This window comes from Coregonus clupeaformis, chromosome 12, assembly GCF_020615455.1.
Source record: "Coregonus clupeaformis isolate EN_2021a chromosome 12, ASM2061545v1, whole genome shotgun sequence".
Lineage (NCBI taxonomy): Eukaryota > Metazoa > Chordata > Actinopteri > Salmoniformes > Salmonidae > Coregonus > Coregonus clupeaformis.
Window position 1 is genome coordinate 24,676,335 of NC_059203.1, and position 16,517 is coordinate 24,692,851.

Consider the following 16,517-nt stretch of genomic DNA (forward strand, 5'->3'; position numbering starts at 1 on the left):
AAAAAAAGATTACATACATAATCTGTGTCACGGCTGCACTGTGAGTCAGGTGATTACATTCTCTCACTCACTCTGTCTAGACACACACACACACACACACACACACACACACACACACACACACACACACACGTGCACACACACACGCGCACACACACACACACACACACACACACAGACAGACATAGACACACACACACTCCTACATGTACAACTATATTAACCACTATATCTTGTAATCAGCCCGTAATATTGTTGTCAACTATTGTTATGACTCTAAAGCATATCTATATCAGGTGTGTGAGGTGCACTATACAGCCTTCCTCAGTTCACACCATAGTACTGTTAGTGGAGCTCTCTGTGTGTACCAGTTGAGTTAGTCTGAGAAGGGAAAAAGGGATAAATCATATTACTTGAGCAGAAGAAAGACTGTAATCCAAATCCTCTTTATATAAGCAGCACATGATGCAGAACAGAACAGCAAAACTGCTATTGCCCCTCCATACAGCTTTAGTACTGTACCCTCCCTCCCTATCAACCAGATACTGCTACTGCCCCTCCATACAGCTTTAGTACTGTACCCTCCCTCCCTATCAACCAGATACTGCTACTGCCCCTCCATACAGCTTTAGTACTGTACCCTCCCTCCCTATCAACCAGATAGTGCTACTGCCCCTCCATACAGCTTTAGTACTGTACCCTCCCTCCCTATCAACCAGATAGTGCTACTGCCCCTCCATACAGCTTTAGTACTGTACCCTCCTCCCCTATCAACCAGATACTGCTACTGCCCCTCCATACAGCTTTAGTACTGTACCCTCCCTCCCTATCAACCAGATACTGCTATTGCCCCTCCATACAGCTTTAGTACTGTACCCTCCTCCCTATCAACCAGATACTGCTATTGCCCCTCCATACAGCTTTAGTACTGTACCCTCCCTCCCTATCAACCAGATACTGCTACTGCCCCTCCATACAGCTTTAGTACTGTACCCTCCCTCCCTATCAACCAGATACTGCTACTGCCCCTCCATACAGCTTTAGTACTGTACCCTCCCTCCCTATCAACCAGATACTGCTACTGCCCCTCCATACAGCTTTAGTACTGTACCCTCCCTCCCTATCAACCAGATACTGCTACTGCCCCTCCATACAGCTTTAGTACTGTACCCTCCTCCCCTATCAACCAGATACTGCTACTGCCCCTCCATACAGCTTTAGTACTGTACCCTCCCTCCCTATCAACCAGATACTGCTACTGCCCCTCCATACAGCTTTAGTACTGTACCCTCCCTCCCTATCAACCAGATACTGCTACTGCCCCTCCATACAGCTTTAGTACTGTACCCTCCCTCCTATCAACCAGATACTGCTACTGCCCCTCCATACAGCTTTAGTACTGTACCCTCCCTCCCTATCAACCAGATACTGCTACTGCCCCTCCATACAGCTTTAGTACTGTACCCTCCCTCCCTATCAACCAGATACTGCTACTGCCCCTCCATACAGCTTTAGTACTGTACCCTCCCTCCCTATCAACCAGATACTGCTACTGCCCCTCCATACAGCTTTAGTACTGTACCCTCCCTCCCTATCAACCATATACTGCTACTGCCCCTCCATACAGCTTTAGTACTGTACCCTCCCTCCCTATCAACCAGATACTGCTACTGCCCCTCCATACAGCTTTAGTACTGTACCCTCCCTCCCTATCAACCAGATACTGCTACTGCCCCTCCATACAGCTTTAGTACTGTACCCTCACTCCCCTATCAACCAGATACTGCTACTGCCCCTCCATACAGCTTTAGTACTGTACCCTCCCTCCCTATCAACCAGATACTGCTACTGCCCCTCCATACAGCTTTAGTACTGTACCCTCCCTCCCTATCAACCAGATACTGCTACTGCCCCTCCATACAGCTTTAGTACTGTACCCTCCCTCCCTATCAACCAGATACTGCTACTGCCCCTCCATACAGCTTTAGTACTGTACCCTCCCTCCCTATCAACCAGATACTGCTACTGCCCCTCCATACAGCTTTAGTACTGTACCCTCCCTCCCTATCAACCAGATACTTCTACTGCCCCTCCATACAGCTTTAGTACTGTACCCTCCCTCCCTATCAACCAGATACTGATACTGCCCCTCCATACAGCTTTAGTACTGTACCCTCCCTCCCTATCAACCAGATACTGCTACTGCCCCTCCATACAGCTTTAGTACTGTACCCTCCTCCCTATCAACCAGATACTGCTACTGCCCCTCCATACAGCTTTAGTACTGTACCCTCCCTCCCTATCAACCAGATACTGCTACTGCCCCTCCATACAGCTTTAGTACTGTACCCTCCCTCCCTATCAACCAGATACTGCTACTGCCCCTCCATACAGCTTTAGTACTGTACCCTCCCTCCCTATCAACCAGATACTGCTACTGCCCCTCCATACAGCTTTAGTACTGTACCCTCCCTCCCTATCAACCAGATACTGCTACTGCCCCCTCCATACAGCTTTAGTACTGTACCCTCCCTCCCTATCAACCAGATACTGCTATTGCCCCTCCATACAGCTTTAGTACTGTACCCTCCCTCCCTATCAACCAGATACTGCTACTGCCCCTCCATACAGCTTTAGTACTGTACCCTCCCTCCCTATCAACCAGATACTGCTACTGCCCCTCCATACAGCTTTAGTACTGTACCCTCCCTCCCCTATCAACCAGATACTGCTACTGCCCCTCCATACAGCTTTAGTACTGTACCCTCCCTCCCTATCAACCAGATACTGCTACTGCCCCTCCATACAGCTTTAGTACTGTACCCTCCCTCCCTATCAACCAGATACTGCTACTGCCCCTCCATACAGCTTTAGTACTGTACCCTCCCTCCCTATCAACCAGATACTGCTACTGCCCCTCCATACAGCTTTAGTACTGTACCCTCCCTCCCTATCAACCAGATACTGCTACTGCCCCTCCATACAGCTTTAGTACTGTACCCTCCCTCCCTATCAACCAGATACTGCTACTGCCCCTCCATACAGCTTTAGTACTGTACCCTCCCTCCCTATCAACCAGATACTGCTACTGCCCCTCCATACAGCTTTAGTACTGTACCCTCCCTCCCTATCAACCAGATACTGCTACTGCCCCTCCATACAGCTTTAGTACTGTACCCTCCCTCCCTATCAACCAGATACTGCTACTGCCCCTCCATACAGCTTTAGTACTGTACCCTCCCTCCCTATCAACCAGATACTGCTACTGCCCCCTCCATACAGCTTTAGTACTGTACCCTCCCTCCCTATCAACCAGATACTGCTACTGCCCCTCCATACAGCTTTAGTACTGTACCCTCCCTCCCTATCAACCAGATACTGCTACTGCCCCTCCATACAGCTTTAGTACTGTACCCTCCCTCCCTATCAACCAGATACTGCTACTGCCCCTCCATACAGCTTTAGTACTGTACCCTCCCTCCCTATCAACCAGATACTGCTACTGCCCCTCCATACAGCTTTAGTACTGTACCCTCCCTCCCTATCAACCAGATACTGCTACTGCCCCTCCATACAGCTTTAGTACTGTACCCTCCCTCCCTATCAACCAGATACTGCTACTGCCCCTCCATACAGCTTTAGTACTGTACCCTCCCTCCCTATCAACCAGATACTGCTACTGCCCCTCCATACAGCTTTAGTACTGTACCCTCCTCCCTATCAACCAGATACTGCTACTGCCCCTCCATACAGCTTTAGTACTGTACCCTCCCTCCCTATCAACCAGATACTGCTACTGCCCCTCCATACAGCTTTAGTACTGTACCCTCCCTCCCTATCAACCAGATACTGCTACTGCCCCTCCATACAGCTTTAGTACTGTACCCTCCCTCCCTATCAACCAGATACTGCTACTGCCCCTCCATACAGCTTTAGTACTGTACCCTCCCTCCCTATCAACCAGATACTGCTACTGCCCCTCCATACAGCTTTATTACTGTACCCTCCCTCCCTATCAACCAGATACTGCTACTGCCCCTCCATACAGCTTTAGTACTGTACCCTCCCTCCCTATCAGCCAGATACTGCTACTGCCCCTCCATACAGCTTTAGTACTGTACCCTCCCTCCCTATCAACCAGATACTGCTACTGCCCTCCATACAGCTTTAGTACTGTACCCTCCCTCCCTATCAACCAGATACTGCTACTGCCCCTCCATACAGCTTTAGTACTGTACCCTCCCTCCCTATCAACCAGATACTGCTATTGCCCCTCCATACAGCTTTAGTACTGTACCCTCCCTCCCTATCAACCAGATACTGCTATTGCCCCTCCATACAGCTTTAGTACTGTACCCTCCCTCCCTATCAACCAGATACTTCTACTGCCCCTCCATACAGCTTTAGTACTGTACCCTCCCTCCCTATCAACCAGATACTGCTACTGCCCCTCCATACAGCTTTAGTACTGTACCCTCCCTCCCTATCAACCAGATACTGCTACTGCCCCTCCATACAGCTTTAGTACTGTACCCTCCCTCCCTATCAACCAGATACTGCTACTGCCCCTCCATACAGCTTTAGTACTGTACCCTCCCTCCCTATCAACCAGATACTGCTACTGCCCCTCCATACAGCTTTAGTACTGTACCCTCCCTCCCTATCAACCAGATACTGCTACTGCCCCTCCATACAGCTTTAGTACTGTACCCTCCCTCCCTATCAACCAGATACTGCTACTGCCCCTCCATACAGCTTTAGTACTGTACCCTCCCTCCCTATCAACCAGATACTGCTACTGCCCCTCCATACAGCTTTAGTACTGTACCCTCCCTCCCTATCAACCAGATACTGCTACTGCCCCTCCATACAGCTTTAGTACTGTACCCTCCCTCCCTATCAACCAGATAGTGCTACTGCCCCTCCATACAGCTTTAGTACTGTACCCTCCCTCCCTATCAACCAGATACTGCTACTGCCCCTCCATACAGCTTTAGTACTGTACCCTCCCTCCCTATCAACCAGATACTGCTACTGCCCCTCCATACAGCTTTAGTACTGTACCCTCCCTCCCTATCAACCAGATACTGCTACTGCCCCTCCATACAGCTTTAGTACTGTACCCTCCCTCCCTATCAACCAGATACTGCTACTGCCCCTCCATACAGCTTTAGTACTGTACCCTCCCTCCCTATCAACCAGATACTGCTACTGCCCCTCCATACAGCTTTAGTACTGTACCCTCCCTCCCTATCAACCAGATACTGCTACTGCCCCTCCATACAGCTTTAGTACTGTACCCTCCCTCCCTATCAACCAGATACTGCTACTGCCCCTCCATACAGCTTTAGTACTGTACCCTCCCTCCCTATCAACCAGATACTGCTACTGCCCCTCCATACAGCTTTATTACTGTACCCTCCCTCCCTATCAACCAGATACTGCTACTGCCCCTCCATACAGCTTTAGTACTGTACCCTCCCTCCCTATCAACCAGATACTGCTACTGCCCCTCCATACAGCTTTAGTACTGTACCCTCCCTCCCTATCAACCAGATACTGCTACTGCCCCTCCATACAGCTTTAGTACTGTACCCTCCCTCCCTATCAACCAGATACTGCTACTGCCCCTCCATACAGCTTTAGTACTGTACCCTCCCTCCCTATCAACCAGATACTGCTACTGCCCCTCCATACAGCTTTAGTACTGTACCCTCCCTCCCTATCAACCAGATACTGCTACTGCCCCTCCATACAGCTTTAGTTTAGTATATCTCTCTCCACCATCCCTTCCTATGAACCAGAGAGCAGCACTACACCACTACACTATCTCTCAGTCCCCAGTCTCCCTCCCCTAGAAAGTACAGAGCTCTAGATTAGAATCACGCCTCTTTCACTGCTTAACTTTAGAGCCGTATCTCTCCTGTACTCTCTACAAACTCCAGAGCTTCAGTACGGTCCCAGTCCCTCTCCTGTTTACCAAGTAGGGAGATTTAGTCAAGCATCTCTGCCATACTTCCAAATACACTGTTTTACTTAGACATTTCTCGTTCTATTGTCAATAACTGGATTTCAGTCCCTCCAGGATTCTGCGATTCTGTTATCACAATTGTTTTTGCAAAATCAACAATCCCCTGCATATTATGCGAGGGCTTGCAAATTTGACCAATCACTGCACATTTACCACAGAATATGGTTAAATCAAGCCACGCATAAACAACGTTTTTCCCTCGTCATTGCATTTTCGTGACAAATTGGACAAAATCATCACATATTCCCATGCAAAATGTCAGAATTGCGCAGCAAAATCATTAATTTGGCCCACAAGAAATCCCTGCGAAATCCTGGAGGGAAGGGGATTTAGTAATTGAACCTTCAAACCAAGTAAGGTAAGATATAATAAATTGTAGTAAATTATAGTAAAGTATAGCAAAGTATAGTAAAATATAGTCAATTATAGTCAAGGATAGTCAAGTATAGTAAAATATAGTAAAGTATAGTCAAGGATAGTCAAGTATAGTCAAGGATAGTCAAGTATAGTAAAATATAGTAAAGTATAGTCAAGGATAGTCAAGTATAGTAAAATATAGTAAAGTATAGTCAAGGATAGTCAATTATAGTCAAGGATAGTCAAGTATAGTAAAATATAGTAAAGTATAGTCAAGGATAGTCAAGTATAGTAAAATATAGTAAAGTATAGTCAAGGATAGTCAATTATAGTCAAGGATAGTCAAGTATAGTAAAATATAGTAAAGTATAGTCAAGGATAGTCAAGTATAGTAAAATATAGTAAAGTATAGTCAAGGATAGTCAATTATAGTCAAGGATAGTCAAGTATAGTAAAATATAGTAAAGTATAGTCAAGGATAGTCAAGTATAGTCAAGGATAGTCAAGTATAGTCAAGGATAGTCAAGGATAGTCAAATATAGTCAAGTATAGTCAAGGGTAGTCAAGTATAGTATACTAAAGCAAGTAAAGGATTAGCACAGGATTATCACCACTGCCTCCATTCACACACAGTTAACAGAACTAGTAACTGGATAGTAACATGATAGGAGATATGTATGGTAAGAGTAGCATCTTCAGTATGTAGGGGTCTCAGAAGAGAGCCTTCTAGTGCTGGGAATGCTTGGCACTGGGCTGAAGGTTGGGGTTAAAGGTCAGGGGTTATAATAACATGGATCCCTTGGCGGTGCCAGCTTGTGAAATGCATCACCCTGGCTTTTCTGTGTCTGTCACCGTACCCGGCCATGACATGAGAGACTGTATACTAACATATACACTGAGTGTACAAAACATTAAGAACACCTGCTCTTTCCATGAAATAGACTGACCAGGTGAATCAAGTTTCAAGTTTTAATGTCACATGCACAAGTACAGTGAAATGCCTTTCTAAAAAAAGTATAATTCCAGGTGAATTCCAGGTGAAAGCTATGATCCCTTATTGATGTCACTTGTTAAATCCACTTCAATCAGTGTAGATGAAGGGGAGGAGACAGGTTAAAGAAGGATTTATAAGCCTTGAGACAATTGAGACATGGATTGTGTATGTGTGCCATTCAGAGGGTGAATGGGCAAGGCAAAAGATTGAAGTGCCTTTGAACGGGGTATGGTAGTAGGTGCCAGGCTGCTTCAAGAACTGCAATGCTGCTGGGTTTTTAATGCTCAACAGTTTGCGTGTGTATCAAGAATAGTCCACCACCTAAAGGACATCCAGCCTAGGAAGGTGTTCTTAATGTTTTGTACACTCAGTGTACATGTGAATGCTGTTAATTTGCATTACAGCATGTTAGTATAGACTCTAGAGCTACTGTACTGTTCTGTATGACCCCCCCCTCCCCCCCTCCCCGGCCTGCAGGTGCTAGCTTCCTGTCATGTGACTAACAGTTGTCCATCTTCCTCTTCTGCTCCTCTTCAGTGTCTACTACAGTCCATGCTACTGGTGTCAGTGTCAGTGGTGCTGGTGTTGTCAGTCAGTGTCGCTGTTGCCAGCTGTACTGGGTCGTTCCACGAAAATAGTGCCTTTAAGTAGAAATTGTGCACCAATATTGAATTTTAAAAAACTGTTATATTAAATGAAGTTCCCTTTAATATAGACCACATTGAGAATTGAATAAAACAGATTTTTAATATGAATAAAGGTTTGCTAAAGGCTTGCAAAATTCAGCGTTTTGACATGTCCCTCCATCAACCCTGTGCCACTTCTAGGAATATTTTAATGACCTTAATCCCAAAAGTTTTACCATCATTGTAAAGTTCTTGTTATTTTGTTGCTTTGACAACGTCATTTCTGAAGATTATTATTTATATCATGTAATTTGTGATTAATTTACGTCTGTCCCTCATTTTAAGGTCAACCATGTTACGTGAACTGAATTCTCGTTTTAATAGGGTGAAACTATCCCCACCAAAAATGCTCAATTCATTGAACATCTATAGTCAAATCATACAGAAAAGCAGGTGAGCTGGTTCTACTCTTTTTGGCAATTGTCTGGTGTTTTGTGGTGGAAAAATAAGCAGGTCGAGCATAACATGTCAACCCTGTTACCTACCCATAGATAGACAGGCTAGAAATGTTTTAACAATGTATTTTACTTGCATTCAATTGCCCCTCCCTGTTGCACACAACAAGCTTCCATTGCTCCTGTCACAAGCAGAGTTATGGCTTAACAGATTTAAGCCTGTTACTTTATTTGGCCCTTAATAGCCACTTACTATCTCATTAAGATGGTAAAATGTGTTTTTATGAAGTTGAACATGTGCTCTTTATAACAGCATGTTAAAATTAGGTGAAATCAAACGTTTTTTGTAACCAAGTTACACTTCTCGAAAGGCACCGAATTGGTGGAACGACCCTACTATTATTGTTGCTGTTACGGTTGTTGTTGTTGTTGTTGTTGTTGTGGTGCATTGTTACTGTGCTGCTCTAACCCGTCTTGATAGAGGCCCATTCTCGCCCCCATGTTTCTCTGCTGTGCCATCTGCTGTCTGAATGCATGGGCTTGCATGCATTAAACATGAAGGGGTGACTCTGGCTGACCTCACAGAGAAGAAGAAAGGAAGCAGGTTTGGGTGGTTCAGCCTGTCCTCCGACACTCATGGTAAATCCCCTGGTTTTCCCTTCCACATTGAAAAAGTGTGCGTGTGTGCGTGAGCAAGCTTGTGTGTGTGTGTGTGTGTGGATGAGTGAGCATGCGCGCGTGAGCTTGTGTGTTTGTGTATGTATTTGTTTGTTTGGGTGTGCCTGTGTGTACACCTCTGTGTGTCTGCAGCCTAATGTCTGCAGCATAATGTCTGCAGCATAATGTCTGCAGCCTAATGTCTGCAGCATAATGTCTGCAGCCTAATGTCTGCAGCCTAATCGCCCTGCTTGTGCTTTGCTATTGATATTGACCCTTCTGTTTGAGCATCACTATCTTTTTGATCTTGCTTTTCCTTTTGTATTCTTTCTTTTTGATAAAGCCTCTCCCTGCAGGCTGTCTCCTGCTGTTTTATGACTCAATGAGCCCAGACTCTCTTATCCCCTGTGAGGGGAGTCAGATGAGGAGCATCAGGCAGCAGAATAGGAATACATACTGCTCTGGCTGATACCAGGCACTCAACTTCTCACCCTCTCTCTCTCCATGCACAGCCTGGTTAAAACAGCTAGGCTAGGGGCTCAGTGTGAATAGGAAAATGTGGCTAAACTGAGATCACTACATCCAGCAGTCAGCAGTATTGAGAGAGAGAGAGAGAGAGAGAGAGAGAGAGAGAGAGAGAGAGAGAGAGAGAGAGAGAGAGAGAGAGAGAGAGAGAGAGAGAGAGAGAGAGAGAGAGAGAGAGAGAGAGAGAGAGAGAGAGAGAGAGAGAGAGAGAGAGAGAGAGAGAGAGAGAGAGAGAGAGAGAGAGAGAGAGAGAGAGAGAGAGAGAGAGAGAGAGAGAGAGAGAGAGAGAGAGAGAGAGAGAGAGAGAGAGAGAGAGAGAGAGAGAGAGAGAGAGAAATAGAGAGGAAGCGGGAGCTGTCGGAGGACTCAAGAGTCAAAGAGAATGCTTTCACACAAACTAAGCAGCAGTGCGTACATGACCTCGCACAAACAGGCTGTGGTCTCACATAAAAGTTGTAGCTGTGTTTCTTTTCACAGTCTTAGCAGCAGTCTTCTCATATTACAGAAGCTCTCCCAAAGTATTTAGAGTAGTATTTTAAAAGTCTAATATTTTACAGTAGTATCTAGTGTTTTGAGTCTCATATTTTAGGATCTAGTGTTTTGAGTCTAATATTTTAAAGTAATACTTAATTTTTTGTGTCTAATATAGCTGTTTAAAGGAGCATCCTCTCTCTTCATCCTGTACTCCTCCTCCTCCTCCTCCTCCTCCTCACGACTGCATCAGAGAGCCCTCAGACATAGCAGCTGTCCCGTCCTCTAACTCCCCTCTGTCCCCATGTCTCTAACTCAGCACGTTAAGTCATAGTGATGATTACAATGACAATACTAGTAACACTTATGTTGGCAGTTAGTTTAATTTATAGGAAGTTAATATGGTACTAGTAGCCAGTAGTTATTATGATGAAGAGAGATCCTATCACATTGTCATACTTTCCGGGGGATATAAAATAAACACAAACCCTGTAGTTTTTTCTTTCTTTCTTGTTTTTCTATCTGCCCACTTTAGAGACTGTCTATTGTCTATTCTGTTGCACATGGATTTGGTTTTGGGAGGTATCGTCCTTTGGAACTGAATTTGTGTTGTGTTTTTTTGTTGTTGAAAAATGGGATTTCTTAGAAATGCCTGCAGTGATGCTGACCGTTCTTTCTTTCTTTTGTTGAGGAATTTGTTGACGAATGAGGTTTCTTTTCTCTGGGATGTGTTTGACTCAGCTGTGGTACCATGGGTCTGACTGTGTACTGTACGTTTGAGGTGTGTGCGTGTGTGTGTGACATGTACGGTTTGTTGTATGTGGGTTCTGTGTGTGTGTATGATGAGTACTCTGTTTGCCACCGCAGCGAGTATGCCAGCCAGTGAGACGGAGTCGGTGAACACAGAGAATGTGGCCGAGGATGAGGTGAAGACACCATGCTGTGGACCTTTTTGGTGAGAACCCCCCCAGACTAGAAGCACATCTGCAGTACGGTACCATAGAACACAACCTCCGATATCATAGAAACTACCACATTCTTTACAGAAACACAACCTCTGTCACCTGAGTGAACTATTTTGTGCTTTATATATCTTTATCTATCCTCTATCCTGTCTGGACAACTGCTGATGTAAAATGAGCTTTAATAAATACATGTGTTTGATTGACCACTCCTGTTGCACATAGGATACAATGAGGGAAAAAAGTATTTGATCCCCTGCTGATTTTGTACGTTTGCCCACTGAGAAAGAAATGATCAGTCTATAATTTTAATGGTAGGTTTATTTGAACAGTGAGAGACAGAATAACAACAAATAAATCCAGAAAAACGCATGTAAAAATTTTTATAAAATGATTTGCATTTTAATGAGGGAAATAAGTATTTGACCCCCCTCTCAATTAGAAAGATTTCTGGCTCCCAGGTGTCTTTTATACAGGTAACGAGCTGAGTTTAGGAGCACACTCTTAAAGGGAGTGCTCCTAATCTCAGCTTGTTACCTGTATAAAAGACACCTGTCCATAGAAGCAATCAATCAATCAGATTCCAAACTCTCCACCATGGCCAAGACCAAAGAGCTCTCCAAGGATGTCAGGGACAAGATTGTAGACCTACACAAGGCTGGAATGGGCTACAAGACCATCGCCAAGCACCTTGGTGAGAAGGTGACAACAGTTGGTGCGATTATTCGCAAATGGAAGAAACACAAAAGAACTGTCAATCTCCCTCGGCCTGGGGCTCCATGCAAGATCTCACCTCGTGGAGTTGCAATGATCATGAGAACGGTGAGGAATCAGCCCAGAACTACACGGGAGGATCTTGTCAATGATCTCAAGGCAGCTGGGACCATAGTCACCAAGAAAACTATTGGTAACACACTACGTCGTGAAGGACTGAAATCCTGCAGCGCCCGCAAGGTCCCCCTGCTCAAGAAAGCACATATACAGGCCCGTCTGAAGTTTGCCAATGAACATCTGAATGATTCAGAGGAGACCTGGGTGAAAGTGTTGTGTTCAGATGAGACCAAAATCGAGCTCTTTGCCATCAACTCAACTCGCCATGTTTGGAGGAGGAGGAATGCTGCCTATGACCCCAAGAACACCATCCCCACCGTCAAACATGGAGGTGGAAACATTATGCTTCAGGGGTGTTTTTCTGCTAAGGGGACAGGACAACTTCACCGCATCAAAGGGACGATGGACAAGGCCATGTACCGTCAAATCTTGGGTGAGAATCTCCTTCCCTAAGCCAGGGGAGTGGGACAAAATCCCTCCTGAGATGTGTGCAAACCTGGTGGCCAACTACAAGAAACGTCTGACCTCTGATTGCCAACAAGGGTTTTGCCACCAAGTACTAAGTCATGTTTTGCAGAGGGGTCAAATACTTATTTCCCTCATTAAAATGCAAATAAATTTATAACATTTCTGACATGCGTTTTTCTGGATTTTTTTGTTGTTTTTCTGTCTCTCACTGTTCAAATAAACCTACCATTAAAATTATAGACTGATCATTTATTTTGTCAGTGGGCAAACGTACAACATCAGCAGGGGATCAAATACTTTTTTCCCCCACTGTATGTGGCTTTGTACTACATTTATGAATATCCTGCAGTCAGCAAGCTAAACTGACATTTATTATAAACGTCTTGATTTTTCCAGTCAAAAAATTTCTAAGTCAAAGTTCAGGTCAGTGAAATCACCTTACCTCGCATGTGTCCTTGCTCGATGCATGCAGCAGCGGTCTGTACAGTAAAAGTGTTCTTTTTCTGCATGAAGTAGTGACGTCTGTTATTTCTGTAGATAAATGCTTGCTTTAGGTTTCTCTACTGTATGTGCTGTTCTGTTCTCTGGAGTCAGCTTTAATGAGTCTGCAGGTAATAAATCAACTCCAACTCCCCTTTAAACAAGTCAGCATATAATCTGGGGCATCGGGAGGAACTGGAGGCGCTGCAGCCTTATGCAGTGTTTTTATACTTTGTGATTTATACTGCATGCTATGCTGCGCTCTCCCTCTCCCAAAGTTCTTTCAAAGTTCATTGACTTCTCTTTCCCAAGTTTTCTTCTAATATTCTTTGAACACGGTGCCCCCCCCACCCTTCAATGAAAACCTCCCCTACTGGTCTCCTTTTACTGACATCACTTCCTGTCTCACAGTCGGCGCTGGCGTCGCTGGAACAGGTTCTGCCGCAGGAAGTGCCGGTTGGCGGTGAAATCAGTGCCTTTTTATTGGCTGGTGATCATCCTGGTGTTTCTCAACACTCTCACCATCTCCTCAGAGCACTACATGCAGCCTGACTGGCTCACTCAAGTACAGGGTTAGTGCACTACAATCGGCCTGACTGGCTCACTCAAGTACAGGGTTAATACGCCACAATCAGCCTCACTGGTTCACTCAAGTACAGGGTAAATACACTACAACCAGCCTGACTGGTTCACTCCAGTACAGGGTTAGTGCACTACAATCAGCCTGACTGGCTCACTCAAGTACAGGGTTAATACGCCACAATCAGCCTGACTGGCTCATTCAAGTACAGGGTTAATGCGCCACAATCAGCCTGACTGGCTCACTCAAGTACAGGGTAAATACACTACAACCAGCCTGACTGGCTCACTCCAGTACAGGGTAAATACACTACAACCAGCCTGACTGGCTCACTCCAGTACAGGGTAAATACACTACAACCAGCCTGACTGGCTCACTTCAGTACAGGGTAAATACACTACAACCAGCCTGACTGGCTCACTCCAGTACAGGGCATGGGTCTACTACACCACACACTGGCTACCAGTTTTTCCTGACCACGTGACCTGACCAGCAAAACTTCAGGCCCATAGTTATACTCTATAACTAAGGCCCAGAGTAGTCTCACTTGCCAGACTCATGGCGCTCCGTGGCAGCTGTGAAAAGAGACTAGGCCAGAACTACTTCCAGGTCAGGTCAGGTGGTAAGGAAAAACTCCTGGCCTTAACTATGGTATCAATTGTATTTTTCGTGTGACTTGCTTCAGCAGTCACACTTTAAATCTTGTACTTATTTCTGACTTTTTATTAAAGTTATTATTTGTACCACTACTCCTCTTACACCATTTAAGCTAGAAAAGCTATTAAAACTTTAAAACATGTAGACTGGTCTGGAATAGTTTGCTTACATACAGTCGTGGTCAAAAGTTTTGAGAATGACACAAGTATTGGTCTTCACAAAGTTCGCTGCTTCAGTGTTATGAGATATTTTTGTCAGATGTTACTATGGTATACTGAAGTATAATTACAAGCATTCCATAAGTGTCAAAGGCTTTTATTGTCAATTACATTAAGTTTATACAAAGAGTCAACATTTGCAGTGTTGACTTTGCAATTAATTGCAATTCATCTGATCACTCTTCATGACATTCTGGAGTATATGCAAATTGCCATCATCAAAACTGAGGCAGCAGACTTTGTGAAAATTAGTATTTGTGTCATTCTCAAAACTTTTGACCAACACTGTACAACGTTTTGATACCTTTTATAATTTTTAAACTATTAAGCTTTTTGTAATCCCAAAAAACGTAATCCACTTTAATGTAAACAATGTGACTTTTGACACAAATCAGCTACTTTGACCACTTTCCCAACAACTTAGATAAAAACTTTGAGCGTATGAAATCTTAAACCCGGTTCAGATACAACAGCCGACATAAGGAGAGATGAGACGAGACAAAATTAGCTAGTTTTAGAATTGTGTGTTGTAAAACAGCTGACTAAAGACGGGACATTCAGATCAAAAAGACGAGATGCATGGTCGAGAACGATTCCACTATAACGTGACTCTTTTTACAATGATGTGGTGAAACTTTGAAACAAAGTTGCCACTTGTTGTAGCATGGTGTTGTAGCGAACGAGTATCATTAAATACATGCTCCAGAAACAGGGCACACTTCGTGACTTGATAGAGAAATATTAGCAAGCTAGCTATTACTGCAGCAAAAGAGCTAGCTAGCTGTCTGCTTGACTTGCTAGCTGCTTGTCTAAACACAGACAGAACGTCAGCGCACTGTTCTTTGATTGGCTAAATGGATCTGTCTCATCGCCAGTCTTTAGCTAAGATTTGACATGTGGGAAAATCAAGCAGCCGACATGAGACGTTCTAAAAATAGACCGTTCAGATCAAGCAAATGTTCTAAAACTGCGTAAAACCATGTTGTTTGTTGTAGCTGAACCGGGCTTTAGTCTACTTCTCTGCTATTCAAATCTGAAATCAGAACTAAAATGTTTTCTACCAATTTAGTTTTAGTTGTATTTGTTTGCACAAAAGAAAACAAGTGATAGACAACAATACAGATACAAATAAAAATAAAAAAACGGTGTGCAGGTGTTGTTGGAAGCCCAAGGGCTTATATGAAAACCACACCACAAAAAAGTATATACAATACATAAGTACAAAAATAAAAAGGTTTGTTAAAACAGATAACAAAACATACTAATTATAAATATATAAATGAATTGATCAGTAATCACAAAAAAAACAATACAGCTGTTTTAGTAACCAAGTAAAAAATTAAACTCTACTTTTAAAAACGGATATTTTAACCACCTTCCCAAAAACTTTGACAAAAAAGAGCATACGAAGTATTGTTCTCTTTCTCTGTTGTTCAAATCTGAAAAGAACAGAAATAACTTCTACCAATCAAGAGTTACAGCTGTTTTAGTTAACCGCATCAACTACTTTCATTAAGCTAACTTCCCACTGTTGAATTAACTGCCATGGAACTTTCAGAAATGTCTAATTATAAACCAGTTAGTTTGGGTCCTGGATGCTGATTGGCTGTGTGTATATCAGACAATATATCACGAGGATGATGCAAAACTACTTGTTTACTGTTATATTAATGTTGGTAACCGGTTTATAATAGCAATAAGACAACTCTGGGGTTTGTGGTATATGGCCAATATACCACTGCTAAGGGCTGTATCCAGGCACTCCACTTTGTGTTGTGTGTAAGAACAGCCTTTAGGCGTGGTAAGTCGAGCGTCTGCTAAATGATGTATATGTAAATGTATACTGGCCAATATACCACACCTTGTCAGGCATTATTGCTTAATTATAGAACTGGGGGAGCACATTCTAAGAATTAGACAATTAATAACCAATGTAACTTTTGACACAAATCAGCTCTTTTTACCACTTTCCCAACCGTTGGAAAAGGTATGAAATCAGTCTACTATTAAAATGTTGAATCAGAACAGAAATATATTCTACCTATCAAACGATACAGCTGTTTTAGTAACCACATCAATTACATTTTCTCTAAAAATGTGTCAACTGAAATTTAGGCCACTTTCCAAACGACTTACATAACAACTTACTGTGTATTACATCTTGGTGTGTTTATCTGCTATTCAAATTTGAAATACAACAGAAAT

The 16,517-nt window shown here is 43.8% G+C and overlaps 1 protein-coding gene across 5 annotated transcripts in view; it reads left to right on the forward strand.

The window, feature by feature from the left end:
* Positions 1-16,517, forward strand: part of LOC121578114 (voltage-dependent L-type calcium channel subunit alpha-1D-like) — a 110,096-nt gene that overhangs the window by 44,204 nt on the left and 49,375 nt on the right. For 4 of the 5 annotated variants that reach the window (XM_045223765.1, XM_045223767.1, XM_045223768.1 and 1 more), the window contains exons 10-12: positions 10,984-11,071; positions 12,774-12,800; positions 13,269-13,429. In XM_045223765.1, coding sequence (XP_045079700.1) covers positions 10,984-11,071; positions 12,774-12,800; positions 13,269-13,429 — 276 coding nt within the window. Of the gene's footprint in view, positions 1-9,024; positions 9,103-10,983; positions 11,072-12,773; positions 12,801-13,268; positions 13,430-16,517 lie in introns of all 5 variants that reach the window. The other variant, XM_045223766.1, reaches the window with a different exon arrangement.